Source organism: Chanos chanos, chromosome 2, assembly GCF_902362185.1.
Source record: "Chanos chanos chromosome 2, fChaCha1.1, whole genome shotgun sequence".
Classification (NCBI taxonomy): Eukaryota; Metazoa; Chordata; class Actinopteri; order Gonorynchiformes; family Chanidae; genus Chanos; species Chanos chanos.
Window position 1 is genome coordinate 37,726,103 of NC_044496.1, and position 15,870 is coordinate 37,741,972.

General features: G+C 41.4%; 3 protein-coding genes across 3 annotated transcripts in view; 1 reads left to right on the forward strand and 2 right to left on the reverse strand.

Moving 5' to 3' along the window:
• ccdc33 (coiled-coil domain containing 33) overlaps positions 1-4,982 on the forward strand; it is a 64,275-nt gene extending 59,293 nt beyond the window's left edge. The window contains exons 17-22 of the mRNA XM_030765312.1: positions 159-290; positions 671-767; positions 1,152-1,276; positions 1,441-1,533; positions 4,647-4,763; positions 4,920-4,982. Coding sequence (XP_030621172.1) covers positions 159-290; positions 671-767; positions 1,152-1,276; positions 1,441-1,533; positions 4,647-4,763; positions 4,920-4,982 — 627 coding nt within the window. The remainder of the gene's footprint in view (positions 1-158; positions 291-670; positions 768-1,151; positions 1,277-1,440; positions 1,534-4,646; positions 4,764-4,919) is intronic.
• Positions 4,983-5,374: 392 nt separating this feature from the next.
• LOC115805206 (cholesterol side-chain cleavage enzyme, mitochondrial) lies at positions 5,375-10,392 on the reverse strand. Its single transcript, XM_030765722.1, has 9 exons — positions 10,118-10,392; positions 9,349-9,504; positions 8,745-8,944; positions 8,218-8,421; positions 7,779-7,939; positions 7,042-7,208; positions 6,582-6,660; positions 6,180-6,371; positions 5,375-5,494 (listed from the first exon to the last, which is right to left on the reverse strand). Exons 1-9 carry the CDS (start codon positions 10,390-10,392, stop codon positions 5,375-5,377), a joined length of 1,554 nt encoding a protein of 517 aa, XP_030621582.1.
• A 1,893-nt stretch (positions 10,393-12,285) lies between these two features.
• On the reverse strand, positions 12,286-15,330 carry stoml1 (stomatin (EPB72)-like 1). Its single transcript, XM_030766191.1, has 7 exons — positions 15,155-15,330; positions 14,958-15,064; positions 14,713-14,862; positions 14,256-14,459; positions 13,587-13,800; positions 13,105-13,308; positions 12,286-12,836 (listed from the first exon to the last, which is right to left on the reverse strand). The coding sequence occupies exons 1-7, from the start codon at positions 15,309-15,311 to the stop codon at positions 12,637-12,639; spliced, it is 1,236 nt and encodes a 411-aa protein (XP_030622051.1). The 5' UTR covers positions 15,312-15,330; the 3' UTR covers positions 12,286-12,636.
• Positions 15,331-15,870: the final 540 nt, after the last annotated feature.

Sequence of the window (15,870 nt, forward strand, 5' to 3'; positions counted from 1 at the left end):
CCTCTATATTTCTGGAGATTTACTGTGACATTTGTGTCAGATAATCTGCACAACTTCTAAAAAGTTGGCTCCAGATTTCTACCAGATTCCCTTCGGAGAGCAAATGACTTGAGCCCAATGAGGAAACATGCATTGGTTTGCGTGGTCCTCTCTTGCAGAAGAATGACAGTGAGAAAGAGCTGCTGAGGTTGAGGGGGGTCCACCAGCAGCAGCAGACTGTACTACTGCAGTACCAGAGTCGCATGGCCAAGATGGCCAGTCTGGAGACCACCATACGGCAGCAGGAGAAGGTATCCTAGTCTCACTGCACTCATGGAAAAAAATACCGGTCAAAAGTGGTAGTAAATATCCAAACTCCATTTCTTCGGCCTCACTTGATAGAATATTTCAGTTCTAGCTCATTTCCACCAGACCATATTTAGCTTGTCAAACCTGTCTACCAAGACAGTAATTCTCTGAGTTAGACACGTTAGTTCTGGGCTGGGGGTGAAAAAAAACATCTCCAAGTGAACCTCTTAGAGTTGAGAGACTCACTCTGTGACTAGAATCAAATGTAGCAGAAGTTATCTCTAGTCATTTGTGGTGTGAGGGTACACAGTCTTTTTATCCCTACTGATTGGTTACTTAAATGAAGTATTAAAGTATTACTGCTATTTGTCTCTCAATGAAGGTCATCGAGAGGATGGAGCGCATATTGGACACAAAGCTTAGAGAGATAAATAAAGAGAACTCGGAGAAGAAGAAGAAGATGACTGGACCACAGAAAGGTGACCTGAACATGATGCTCAATTATATCATCATTTTAATAAATACACATATATTTTATGAATAGATCAAATCTACAAACACATAAACATTACATATACATCTAGAAGTCTTCATCACGCATTTGACAGAATGTTTTGATTGTAAACTAATCCTGAAATATCTGATACACTTGATAGCTCATCACCAAGCTGTTGATTAGCTGGATAGGGTGTGTTATGGCTGACATAGATCAAAGCTGTGTTGTCAAGTGTAGCTTAGAAAAACTGATGGCAAGAATTTTTGGGTTACTGGGTTCCATCTGATTTGATTCTACTTGATTTAGTGCATATGTGTGTGTGTGCGTGTGTGTGTGTGTGTGTGTGTGTGTGTGTGTGTGTGTGCAGGTGAGGATGACAGCAAAATTAGAGAGATGGAGTCTGCACTGGTGGCAGAAAACTCTCGTCTCAGAGAGGAGGTGGAGCGCCTACGTGCTCAGCCTCCACCTGTCATTATTCAGCAACCCGCTCAGGTCAGCCTCAGACACCACCCAGGGTGTAGCCCACATCCAGACTGAAACATCTTCGTAAAAAGAAAGTGCTCTTAAAAGGCTTGTTGTTCTATATTGTTCTTTTTTTTACAGGGCTTTTCTCTTTGCTTTATATTTCATATATAAAACTGGTGTGTTTTCTCCAGCAGGCCCTGCAGCCTTTCTCAGACAGAGAGAAACTGAGCCTGTTGTGTCAGTTGGAGAAGGCGGAAGTTCGGATTCGCACGCTAGAAAGTCAGGTGAGACTGTGACCTTTCAGTATTGTCAAATAGATTTATTCAAGGTCGACAGAAACTTGGCACACATATGTTCTGAGAAACAGAAACAAATAGAAAGAACAGCTCTTTCTCTTTAGAGTGAAAAACACATGCACCTCATGGTTACGAGGGCATCATTACCAAGGCACTAGCAAGCCACTCAATAACCCCAATGACTTACAGTATGCAGAGTGTGTATACATGAAAACTATGTAGAATTTCACACTGACCAGATTTACTTGCACCATTTCCCTCTGGGATCAGTAAAGTATCTATCTATCTATCTATCTATCTATCTATCTATCTATCTATCTATCTATCTATCTATCTATCTATCTATCTATCTATCTATCTATCTATCTATCCATCTGATTGTAGCAAAAAGACTGTGAAAAAATTAGCATGTGAACAAATGATCGACGTTCTATCTTCACCAATCACTGGGTTCACGTGATCTAAAAAAATTAAGAAATGTGAGGCTGCTATAGGCCCTAATAAATTGGGCTGTATGACTGTGTTTGACTGTTTGTGTATGGCTGTGTTTGACTGTTTGTGTATGGCTGTGTTTGACTGTTTGTGTATGGCTGTGTTTGACTGTTTGTGTATGACTGTGTTTGACTGTTTGTGTGTATGGCTGTGTTTGACTGTTTGTACATGGCTGTGTTTGACTGTTTGTGTGTATGGCTTTGTTTGACTGTTTGTGTATGGCTGTGTTTGACTGTTTGTACATGGCTGTGTTTGACTGTTTGTGTGTATGGCTGTGTTTGACTGTTTGTGTATGGCTGTGTTTGACTGTTTGTACATGGCTGTGTTTGACTGTTTGTGTGTATGGCTGTGTTTGACTGTTTGTGTATGGCTGTGTTTGACTGTTTGTGTATGGCTGTGTTTGACTGTTTGTATATGGCTGTGTTTGACTGTTTGTGTGTATGGCTGTGTTTGACTGTTTGTGCATGGCTGTGTTTGACTGTTTGTACATGGCTGTGTTTGACTGTTTGTGTATGGCTGTGTTTGACTGTTTGTGTATGGCTGTGTTTGACTGTTTGTATATGGCTGTGTTTGACTGTTTGTGTGTATGGCTGTGTTTGACTGTTTGTGTATGGCTGTGTTTGACTGTTTGTGCATGGCTGTGTTTGACTGTTTGTGCGTGGCTGTGTTTGACTGTTTGTGTATGGCTGTGTTTGACTGTTTGTGTATGACTGTGTTTGACTGTTTGTGTGTATGGCTGTGTTTGACTGTTTGTGTATGGCTGTGTTTGACTGTTTGTGTATGGCTGTGTTTGACTGTTTGTGTGTATGGCTCTGTTTGACTGTTTGTGTATGGCTGTGTTTGACTGTTTGTGCGTGGCTGTGTTTGACTGTTTGTGTGTATGGCTGTTTGACTGTTTGTGTATGGCTGTGTTTGACTGTGTATGGCTGTGTTTGACTGTTTGTATATGGCTGTGTTTGACTGTTTGTGTGTATGGCTGTGTTTGACTGTTTGTGCATGGCTGTGTTTGACTGTTTGTGCGTGGCTGTGTTTGACTGTTTGTGTATGGCTGTGTTTGACTGTTTGTGTATGGCTGTGTTTGACTGTTTGTGTATGGCTGTGTTTGACTGTTTGTGTATGGCTGTGTTTGACTGTTTGTATATGGCTGTGTTTGACTGTTTGTGTATGGCTGTGTTTGACTGTTTGTGTATGGCTGTGTTTGACTGTTTGTGTGTATGGCTGTGTTTGACTGTTTGTGTGTATGGCTGTGTTTGACTGTTTGTACATGGCTGTGTTTGACTGTTTGTGTATGACTGTGTTTGACTGTTTGTGTGTATGGCTGTGTTTGACTGTTTGTGTATGGCTGTGTTTGACTGTTTGTGTATGGCTGTGTTTGACTGTTTGTGTGTATGGCTGTGTTTGACTGTTTGTGCATGGTTATGTTTGACTATGCATGGCTGTGTTTGACTGTTTGTGTATGGCTGCGTTTGACTGTTTGTATATGACTATGTTTGACTGTTTGTGCTGTGCTGTTTGTGCTGTGTTTGACTCTTTGTGTATGGCTGTGTTTGACTGTTTGTGTATGGCTATGTTTGACTGTTTGTGCTGTGCTGTTTGTGCTGTGTTTGACTGTTTGTGTATGGCTGTGTTTGACTGTTTGTGCGTGGCTGTGTTTGACTGTTTGTGTATGGCTGTGTTTGACTGTTTGTGTATGGCTGTGTTTGACTGTTTGTGCGTGGCTGTGTTTGACTGTTTGTGTATGGCTGTGTTTGACTGTTTGTACGTGGATATGTTTGACTGTTTGTGCTGTGCTGTATGTGCTGTGTTTGACTGTTTGTGTATGGCTGTGTTTGTGTATGGCTGTGTTTGACTGTTTGTGTATGGCTGTGTTTGTGTATGACTATGTTTGACTGTGTGTGGCTGTGCGTGGCTGTGTTTGACTGTTTGTGCGTGGCTGTGTTTGACTGTTTGTGCATGGCTGTGTTTGACTGTTTGTGTATGGCTGTGTTTGACTGTTTGTGTGTGGCTGTGTTTGACTGTTTGTGCGTGGCTGTGTTTGACTGTTTGTGTATGGCTGTGTTTGACTGTTTGTGTATGGCTGTGTTTGTGCATGGCTGTGTTTGACTGTTTGTGTGTATGGCTGTGTTTGACTGTTTGTGTATGGCTGTGTTTGACTGTTTGTGTATGGCTGTGTTTGACTGTTTGTATATGGCTGTGTTTGACTGTTTGTGTGTATGGCTGTGTTTGACTGTTTGTGCATGGCTGTGTTTGACTGTTTGTGCGTGGCTGTGTTTGACTGTTTGTGCGTGGCTGTGTTTGACTGTTTGTGTATGGCTGTGTTTGACTGTTTGTGTATGGCTGTGTTTGACTGTTTGTGTATGGCTGTGTTTGACTGTTTGTGCATGGCTGTGTTTGACTGTTTGTGCGTGGCTGTGTTTGACTGTTTGTGCGTGGCTGTGTTTGACTGTTTGTGTATGGCTGTGTTTGACTGTTTGTGTATGGCTGTGTTTGACTGTTTGTGTATGGCTGTGTTTGACTGTTTGTGTATGGCTATGTTTGACTGTTTGTGTATGGCTGTGTTTGTGTATGGCTGTGTTTGACTGTTTGTGTATGGCTGTGCTCTGTCTTAGCTGGAGAAGAATTCCATGCAGTGGGGGAAAGAAAGACAGGAGTTGCTGTGCAGACTGAGTGAACATGAATACGGTTTTGTTCGCACGTCCGCCATTTTCCTACACGATCCACCTGTGGTCAGTGCCCAAACGAAACCTTCTCTTTATCAACCACCTCACACACTACCATCAAATGTATTACTTCAGCAAGTACTTGACAAAACTCTCAGTTATAAGTAATATCTAGCGATAAACATCTCTCTAAATGTAATATTATTCTTAACTTTCTTACAGAAAAGTGTGTCTGATTCCATGCTTGGCCGTTTTCGACACAGGCAACTCAAACCTCTTAAATGATCCAACCCCTTGTCCTGACACCTTTGAATTTACATTTTATAATAAATATCTTAGAGTGTTTGTGTTTAATTTCTAATAAAGCAATATTCAAAATAATCTGTTCTTTGTATGTTTAAATAATTTAGTCTAGTCCTCTTTTGTCCTCTATTAGCATTTATTTATTGTTGTGTTCTATATATATTCCCAACACCAATACAGGCCAATAATGATAAGATTTTATAAATGTCATAAGTGTCACTCCTTTTAATGATTTCAAGTGAGATTACAGTATGTCAGATCAGTTTAACTGAACGAAACCTTGATCTTCTTTTGTTCTCCTCTTTGATGAGTGAGAGCTGAGTAGTCATCTCCATACCTTAGACTGTCCCTGCCCATTGCAGTCACTGTGCCCATTAGCTGCTGTGTAGTGGCTTTATGGTCAACATGATGGGTTTCTCAGGTAACAAGATGAGTTCAAACGTGCTTCTCACTTCCACCTGTCTCTGCTTCTCAAACCTGAAGTTCTCCAACATCTGTAATGACACAGGGCACACACAGAACGTAATAATGGAGGAGTTTTGTGTGTGTGTGTGTGTGTGTGTGGGGGGGGGGGGGGGGGGTTATTAGGTATAATGCCAAAGCATTGCACTTTGTTTAGTCTCATTTTATAATGATAGCACAATCAACCTAAATGATACACAATGAATCATTACATAATCATTAAAATGACACATAATGAAATAGTTTTATAATAAATAATAGTTATGCATGTAAGCATACACACATCTAGTTTGGCACAGTATCCTTACATCACACTACAAATGAGTTGATGATTACACATAGCTAAACTGTGAATGATTTGAATCCAATGTGTCTGTGCTGACATAGAGCTAATATATACCATGCTGTGGATGCTATAGGACTGAACCTTGAAAACACTGAAATTAAAATTCTGCCAAATTTGAATGAAGGAGACACATAGCTGTGAGGGTAACCTAATGTCAGTTAGTCCTTTTGTGTGTAATCATCTGACCATTAAGAAAAGCCTCTGATCTGATCATAAAAAAGTCAGCCAGCATTTGTGTGTAAACAGTGGAATGTCATGTGGTTATCAAGTGTTTATGTCACCTAAAAAACAAAATCTACACCCACGTATCTGAACATAAATGCCAGCCTGGCAGAAGGATTAAAAAGATAATGGAACAGAGAGAATCTTACATGGATGAGGAAGAGTTGCATCTCCGTTTCAGCAATCCTGCGGCCTAGGCACTGGCGTGGTCCAAATCCAAAGCCCAGGCTCTTAAAGTAATGATTCTCGGACCTCAGCCAGCGAGAGGGGAGGTACTGCTCTGGCCTGGGAAAGATCCGGTGGTCCCTGCCCATGGCATACAGTCCTAACTGGACTAAGGTCTGACCAGAACACACACAAAGGCAAAAGATAAGGCAAACAGCTTGTATATATAATGAAACTATTCCACGCCTTTTAACTCACTCTTGCATTTGGTTTGATTTATATCTTGGTGATAGTGAAGCACTGAGAAATATATTTAATAACGTGTTTATTGTTCTGGATCTATATTTTTAGTGTGAGTATTATTTTAATAATCAGCTGAAACTTACCCCAGATGGAATATGGTAATTTTGAATGATGATGTCCTCAGTGATGTATCTTTGCAGGCTGACTGCTACAGGATGTAACCTGTGTAAAGAAACTGAACTCTTTAGTGGACAGCTATTATCCTGGCCAGCAGGTGACACTGTTTTACTCTGTTAGTAGCCTTCACATTTGCTCTGCCCATCTCAAACATTTTGGAAATAGCTGTGTGTCAGAATATGGCCCTTTGTGATCTCGCTATTCAACAGAGCAGCGTTACTCAAGCACTATCATGATCTCTGTGTTGGTGGGTCTCAACGCAGCTCTTAGGTCTTAAAGATCCCCAGACACTCTACATTAACTTATTTTCAGCTCCAGCATGTTGGATTCTTATATTCATTTCCATTAAAGGTGCTGATTGGTTAAAACAGGGGTGCAACCGAGAAGAAGTCCATCGCTCTACACGAGAGCGTGTCTTTACCAGACCTGAGAGTTTCCTTCAGGGCTCCTTTGACGAGCGGCACCATTTTCAGCATTTCTACCATATCTCCCCGGGAGGCGGCCCGCGCTGCAGTGATCTCTGCTCTCAGCTCCTCCTGCAGGGCTGGGTGTCGTGCCAGTTCATACAGGGTCCACAGCAAGGTGATGGACGTCTGTTACATAAACACACACATTTCTGAATGAGGTCCTAATTCAGTTAAACTTTTATTATGAAAAAGAAAAATGAGCAAATAATTAGCACGTTGTCAGTAAAGGAGAGGTTTGTCACCAGCATTGTTTCACCATCACAAAGCCTTATGTGACATGAAAGTGAATCAGTTTTTCATTTTATTTATTTAGTTATTGTTAAATACAATTTCAGACAAGCTGCCAGTTTTAGATAAAGTTTTGTAACTGAGCAGAATTTAGTTATAAAGCTTCATGAAGGCTTAAAAAAATATCATTGAATAGCAATGTGGTCACGTCATCTCTAGACCAGTGTTCCTCAACTCCAGTCCTCTGGGCCCCCTGTCCTGCACATCTATGTTTTAACTCTTTATTATCACAGGTAACTGAGCTAATCAAGGGCGTGGTGATTAATTGATTGGTGGAATCAGGTGTGTCAGTGCCTGATAATGAGGAGTTGAAACAAAGACATGCAGGACAGGGGGCCCTCAGGACTGCAGTTGAGAACCACTGATCTAGACAATTCAATTGAACGTTTTCTCAGTGGGTCACCTCACCGTGTCCACCCCTCCGGCCATCAGCTCGGTGACGCTAGCTTTAATGTCCTCAATGGACAGGCGGTCCAGCATCAGCAGACTGGCCAGAACACCGGGGTATTTATCCCGGGCCCCAGAGTCCCTCCTCAGCTGTCTGTAGATGTTCTGGATGCAGCGGTCAGCTTGGCATGCCAAAGTAACAGAAACAACATGCAACAGGCACTCAGTATCAAAATAATAAACTCTACTCTGACTTTCGTTATAACGATAATAAAGGTTAGATTTCATGCATTGTGCATGACGCAGAAGACAGCCGTAGGTGCATAGTCTTGACAAAAGAGAGAACCAAAAAAGAAAGAAGAGATCAGAAAGAAAGAACAGAATATGCCTTAAAAATTGTTAAAATCAATACATAAACAGATCTGCTGACACTGTGAGGGTAGTTTAAGCCCAGCTTTACCCTGGTTGAAGATGCCATCCCAGGCTCCCACATGGTCCTTCCACACTTTGGCCCCCAGACGGCGGAGGAGGGCTGGGGGTATGTATAGCATGGGGGAGGTGGTCTTAAACATGAGGGAGATGCAGTCAATGAAGTTCTGAGCCTCTGGGTCAATGTAGTCCAACAACAGCCCAAACCTCTCACCGTACAACACACTGCCCACAGCTAGGAGGAGCAGAGAGCAGGAGAGATCAGTGAGAAGGTGTCAATATCAGACGTTCTTGGTTTTTTAGGTCTGTTTTATTTACTTACATTTCACTTTCCACAAAAGAGTTAAATTGCAAATGAAAAGTTATACCTTTTATAGATTTTTATTCATAATATTTTTTATACAATTTTCTTAACACTGTAGAGGTGGGAGAAAAATATGTAACTCTACAACGAAACTACTTCAGTTCAAAGTGAAAATAATTCAGAGTACCACCTCCATTTTCATGGCTTTTAACACCGTAAGAGGTGGTTAGATGGGGGAAAAAACAAAAGCGTACATTCCAGAGCATATTTGAAGAGTTCCTGGGACAGATCTGTGGTCCATTTGTTCTGTCCGCTCCGCTCAATCTTCTTATGCACACGAGCAACAAAGTCCTCGCCCACCTCATCCAGCAGAGGCACGAAATTCCCCAGGACCTTCGGAGAAATCACTTCCCTGTTCAGAATGACCCTGTTGGATTTCCAGTCTTCCCCCTCTCTGCACAGATCAGTATTAAATGACACTCAGAAAATGCTACAGATGAAATCCTGTGTCTGTATTCAATGTAAACCTCAAAACGATGCTTTGGCTACTTTCTGAGCCTTTACAAACAACAGAGGTTTATGCCATTATAACCTCATGTTATCAAAGCAAAATACTTATCATAAACATCACTACACACCTGATATAAAACTGTCATTACAGTAAACAACATTTAATCCATACAATATTCACGCCCTATTAGATGATAATATCTGTATTTCTGTTCATTGAAAGTTTGTCAGACTTGGGGTTATAATGGCCTCAGCCTTATGTCACTTTGAAGGCTATTATGTTAGAGCATGTGTGTGAGTAGTGCTGCCAGGACTATGGGTTGGAGTCAGCTTTAGTGGAGATCATACTTGAGCAGAACTCCGTATTTGCGGTTCCTGTAGTCCCTGTACGACGTCCAAGCTTCCACTCGAAGTCTCCTGGGATATTGTCCCTCTGCCTTAAACAGGATCGCCGCGTCCTCTGGCCTGATTATGTTTACACTCTCATAGTAGCCAATTTTCTCCCTGCAGGAGTTGGATAATATCATCATGATTTAAAAAAAGAAAAAAAGAAAAATAGTCAAAGACATCTGTAATTTCATTGAAAAATATTATTCGTAATGTATTGCTCTTAAATTAGACAGTAAAGTTACACAATTTGTCATTTGGGTTTGAAGTTCCACAACTCAACATTGGGTTTGAAAGGCTTTCATGACTTCAGTATATGATCAAAGAGGAATGTTTCCTTTCATGTTCTGTTAGTGTAATAGGATTTGAGCATAACATTTGAAATCAAACGTAAATGCCTCATTGGTAACTGGGGCATATGAAATGTATAGGAACAACAGCAATCATCTCCACTGAATTTACATCACTACACATTCATACTGAAGATGTTAGAGATAAATATGCTATTCCACTGAAAGACAACAGACATTTTAAATACTTCTTTTCAATTACATACAATGGGCACCAGTGTGATTTTTTCATTAGTTTGAACTGATTTGGATCTGAAATGGAGATTCTCTATGAAATGAAGTGCATCCCAGAGACTATACATGTCTCTTAACCAGCCTACAAGTATTAGTATTCATGTGTTCTTAATGCACTTTTTAATGGGACCAGCTCAATGTCCTACCTGTAGATGGGCCCAAATGTGTTAAAATTGTGCAGCATGATGCGGTGAATGTTCTGGAAGCCATCCTGTTTCCAGAAGTTGTACAGGTTGGCGATGCTGCTCTTCCAGAGCCCGGGCATCTCATTGAAAGGCCTCACATTGGAGACACCGTCTGGGTATGAAGACGACCTGGCCATCGCCGCATTGTCGCTGTGACACGCTCTAACAGGAGTCAGTCCATTGACTGGGGAGAGGGAAAGAGCCAGTGGTCTGCTCCATACATTCCACTTCGCCATCAGAACAGTCCTCTCTTTCCCTCTCTCTCTCACTCACTCTCCCTCTCTCTCTCTCTCTCTCTCTCCCCTCTCTGTCTCTCCCTTTCCCTCTCTCTGTCTCTCCTGTTCTATCTGTCACTCTCAGGGCCAGTTAGCTTCCCTTCCCAGGGTCTCAGAGTTTATATGTGCCCTTCCCTCTCTCTGAAGTCAAGGCCCAAACAGAGGAGTGTACGTTATCTGTAAGACACACGCCAAACTCAAGAAGGCACAACACCACTTCCAAACCAATCACACTGTTTTTGTCACAACAACACATTTAGACCCTCTGCTTTTCTCTTAACACAAAATCGGAAACAAAGAATATACTTGTCAATCTGCATATGCATATTTTAAAGGCATATTTTTCACAGAAACATCATATAAATCTAAAAAGAGAGAGAGAGAACAGAGAACTCATAAATTTGATCTACTTTGTCTTCTCCGCTTCGCAAAAGACTAAACGCATTCACAGTGTTTGTGCATTTCTTCTTTCATAAACAAAATATGTGTTCCTGTTGAAACACAGTGACATGAAATGACCTTGATTCATGGCAAATGCCTCTCTGAACATCTGTGTGGAGGCTTAGATCAAAAACTAAATAACCAATTGGCCCGTAAAACTAAGGAGATACCTGTAATTGAGGTATTCTCACTCAAAGCTCTGCAGGACAGTCCCAGAAGGCAGGGATGGGACTAAAACATCTCACCCTGATGTCCTGCCAACAGAACCACATACCACATAATGTGACTCTATCATTGTACCCATGTGTGTTTTTGTTTCCCTGCCATACTCTCTGAATGTGTTTGTCTATCTATCTTTCAGTCTATCTTTCAGTTTGTCTGTCTATCTATCTTTCAGTCTATCTGGCTGCTTATCATTCAGTTAGTTTGTTTGCATCTCTAGCATTTATAAGTCTGGGAAATCTTCTACTGTAAGATGGTTTCCTGATATGTTTGTTGTTAGTTGGGGTAGGGTGGGATTGAGAGAATGTTGAGTTCAGGTCAATAATTTCTTTTTAAAAATAGGGTTCATTATCATTCTTCTTTTTTCTGTAACCATTAAGGTCTTTGCTGCAAGACATAAGCAACAAACACAAATGCAGACAAGGCCGCAGCAATGAGGATCAGAGGTTAGCTGTTCATGTTCTCAACCTTGTGCCTGTCTGCACAACGATTGATGATTTAAAAACACATGCGCGCACACGCGCATGCACACACACACACACACACACACACACACACACACGCACATGCACACACCGAGAGCCAGAGGTTCAGTGCAGGAGGTAGCACTGGCTAAGGAGTAAGAGAATCAGTCCAGTGGGCAAGAGACTTCTAGCTTTGATTCTGAATCTGACTGAACCTAACTGTCAATGTGCCTTTTAGGAAGGCAATGGCTCCAAGGTTACTGCTGAGGTATTTGACCACTGACATGCAGAAATGTGGAGAAGAGCATCAGCTCAACGGATCCATGTCATATAAATTCACTGCTAACTGTTCACTGTGTGTGTGTGTTCATGGAGAATTAATCTTTAATCTTAATTTTTAATAATGACTAAGCTATAAATAAAGGATTCTTTCAACCCCCCCACCGAAACTGATTTTTAGAAATTTTACAGACAAAGAATAAATACGATATATGAAACGACTTCAGTCAATGGTAATACCACAAAGAGCAAATCTTTCAGTGTTTTTTTTTTTATTATTAAAGAACAGAATAAATCAGTCATGAATAATATCTTCACAGCAATCCTCACAAAAGAAGAAATGTCTCTCATTGTACAGACATACAACATGGACAAAGCAATAAATAAATAACCATTTTTTAAAAAAAATTAAAGGAACAATAAAAAACGATCTCTATAAAATCTCTGCAGTGCCCCAGTCATTGTATTGTATGGGGTATCAGTGTTGTAAACTATGAAATAATAGTTGAATAGGAATTGAAACTGAATTAATATTTCAAATAACCGCATTTTTCGTGAACATACCGTTACAAATCAGTTGTTAATTAGAGCCAACTGAGTGCTCAGGCAAACTGTATTTTCCTCATAATTCTAATGAAATGACTAAACGACCAGCTTCTGTAAAAACAACCACTACCTTCAGTTAAAAACTACCTTCAACAGTCATATGAGTTTACATGTGCATGTTTACAACAGACTATGCTGATTTTGTCCACTGACAATTTCAAGTAAAGCATTTCTGTGGCTTTGGAAGCAGGCATCATTGGGGTTTGAGGAGTTTGACAAGGTGCTCTAGTTTCATAGCGATGCTGAGATCTCCCTGGACTCTCAACCTCCCACTGCTGTAGGCGGCAAACGGACGCAGGCTCCCCTGGAACATGGCCTGCAAGTCCTCCTCACTCATACTCAGCGTGACGTCTGGATCCCGGCGTAGCATCCCCGCCCCACATGCTCCGCCCCCTTCACAAACAAACAGAAAACAAGCTTATTTACCTCAAAATCAACATTTCCTTTTTAATATGCACAATAACCTTTGTGCTGATCATCAGTGGCTAAGTAAATCACCCGAGGTTTTTTCTCCTGTAAATTCTATGCTAGCACAGTCCACTAAATATTCCCGAGACAGGTAAAACGTGACCCACAAAAACAGAGCAGATTAATGGAGCAGAGAGAAGTTGGTTACTCTAATGTAATGCCCTACTCTGTGGAAGACAGATTTGGGTCTCACCTTGGCTGAGGTCCACATAGTAAGCGCTGTTCTGTCCGCCGCCGGTGCTGACGTGGAACTGGAAACAAGCTCCCACCTGACTGACCAGGCTCTCCGACAGGACGAGTCTGACCCTGGACAGCAGTTCCTCCACACTTTTACAGCCCTCCCCACTCTCTCCTGTCACTGGCTCTGAGTTCACCTCATCTGTGAAGTTCACTGTGTCTGTCAAGAAAACGCACACAGAAATATACATACGCATACAGAAACACACGCAGTGATATAGACAGACAGACACAAAGGCATGGAGAACAGGTCAAAGTCAAACAGGGGGGAATCATATCAATTAGTTATGAACTATAAGATAATGTGACCACACTGAGTAATTAGATTGAACAACACAATGCACAGGCTCAGACATTCAGAAACAAGGACTTCTTACACTGAAAATCCACAGGTAGGGAGACGAGCACAAGAAGAGAACTTGTGGAAATGACAGGTACCTTTATTCAGAGGTTCAGGGGCGGCGGATTTACTGAGGAAGTGCATGGCAAGCTGCTGAATCGGCCCAGCGATGCCCTCAAGCCCAGGGACCGACGGTGGCACAATGAGGGGACCAGAGGGAGACTCATCAGGGCCCCGCAGCACACCCTCCAGGGTCAACTCTACACGGTCCACCTCCAGCCCCCAAGGTTTGGTCATGTCATTAATCTCCATCTGACAGACAGAGCGGACTGGGTTTCAGACAGGTATTTCATAAAGAGATGCAGATCCAAGAGATGCATAAAGAGATGCAGATCCAAGGCTCATTTAGTGGTTCAGTAGTGCTGTGTTGAGTTAATTTACTTCAGCCCTATTCTACACTTCAGAACAGTACTTCCCGGGTGGATGGAAATTAGTCGCATGCAATCTTAATCAGGTTGTTTTTTCACAACCTGTAGACTTTGTGCTGCATGAATTGTGCTGCTTTGTATGTCTGTCTTTTGCTTCCACTATTAATTCTGCTCTCAACGTATTACTGTCAATGTCGGTGTGTTTTTTATATACGAACAGTTGTTGAAAAATAGTCACATTACTTATTCTAACCGTACTGTTATGATCAGTACTTCAGAATAGAATAAAGATAAATAAGTAAATGTAAACAAATAAAAGAACTGAATATGTTCTCTTACCCCAACGTACTCTCCCAGTCTCAGCCTCTCAGTCTGGATCTCTCTGAGTGTCTTCTTGCTCAGATTACGGGTCATGATGTTCTGCGCTGTCAGCCGAGTCGAAGCGTTCAGATCCTGTACGGCTACCACAGACATCACTGGACTCCAGATACGGAACTGAATATCTGCCCCAACCGACACCAGACCGCCGTCTTTAGTATTTACCTGACAAAGTAAGAAAGACAAATGACCAAACATCAGCAGCAATCAACTTGAATGTCTGTGACAACATGGTGAAGAGGTATTCCTCACACCACCGACAAATCACGCATATAGATAGGTAGAGACATCTATTAAGCTTCATCATGCGGACATAGCAAGCTTTAGTTAAAGCAGCGCAACCGGAATGACCAAAGAAAGTTGCGTAAGACAGTAATTAATAGCAATCAAAAAGGCAAAATCAGGTGAGAGTCACAACCTTGCAAGGTGGGATGTTGAAAGCCCTGGTGCGAAGATCCACTTTCTGCCACTGATCAATGAAAGGAAGAATCAGAACCACACCCGGACCTTTAGGAGGTCGTACCCGCCCGAGACGAAACACGACGATCCTCTCGTAGTTTGGGACTGTCTGAACAAGGTGCATTGTTTCATTAGGACATTTTTCTCCTCGAGTTTCTGTGTTAATACAATAGCTGAAGGAAATTATATCGGAATTTAGCTTACTTTCAGTACAAACCATCCAGATATTGGGAAGGTTAGGAGGGTACAAACAGAGACCAGAAATACGACAATCATGTTACAAATCCACGACAGCCATCCTTGAGATCTGTCTGAAAAAGTATGACAAAAAACAGATATTTATACGAACGATTATCGCAGCTGGAACGCATGTAAACAGCGACTTTTTAAATTAACGCTACCTGTGAAGTCGTTGTCTGCGACTTTGGGAACATAGTCAAAAGAGTGGCCACTTGGCTCATATTGGTTTCGTGTAGAGTTTTCCGACGACACATAAAGACCAGGCCTTTCCTTCTGGTGAAGAGACTGATACTGGTATTCAGAATACTTCCCAAACATTATTAAATACGATGCAATTCAATTTAATTATCTCTACATGTTATTTTACTTCCATACTGCGTTCTTTACGTAGCTTCCGTATTTTGAAACGCGCTTGTACTTACGTCACACAAGGTCTAAATGCGTAGTGCCAGAGCTCCCTCTCTGGGGCAGGAAGTGTAACGCAACATAGTACAATAAATGTCTCAGGTTTTCATGTGAAGCTCTCGATACATGTTTTGTTGTCTCATTTTATCATCTGTTTATTCCTTAAATGGCTGTAAATACTGTATTATGAATGTCAAACCTCCTTCAATAGAGTGACAGAAAAACAGTAAAGGTTAGAGACTATTTATTTGTGTTCTTACAAATACAAACAGGCATCTCTGTCAGATTTCTTTTTACTGTACAGCTCTTGAGATGGTAATAATGGATTAAATAAAATATCTGACACACTCACAATATAGAATTTAATACATTTTCTAGAGAATAGTAGCAATCTGTGCTTTACTGTATCAAGAAGTATGATGCATAGATTGGTAAACAAAATTGTATTAAAAGTACAAAAAAAGCTCATGCA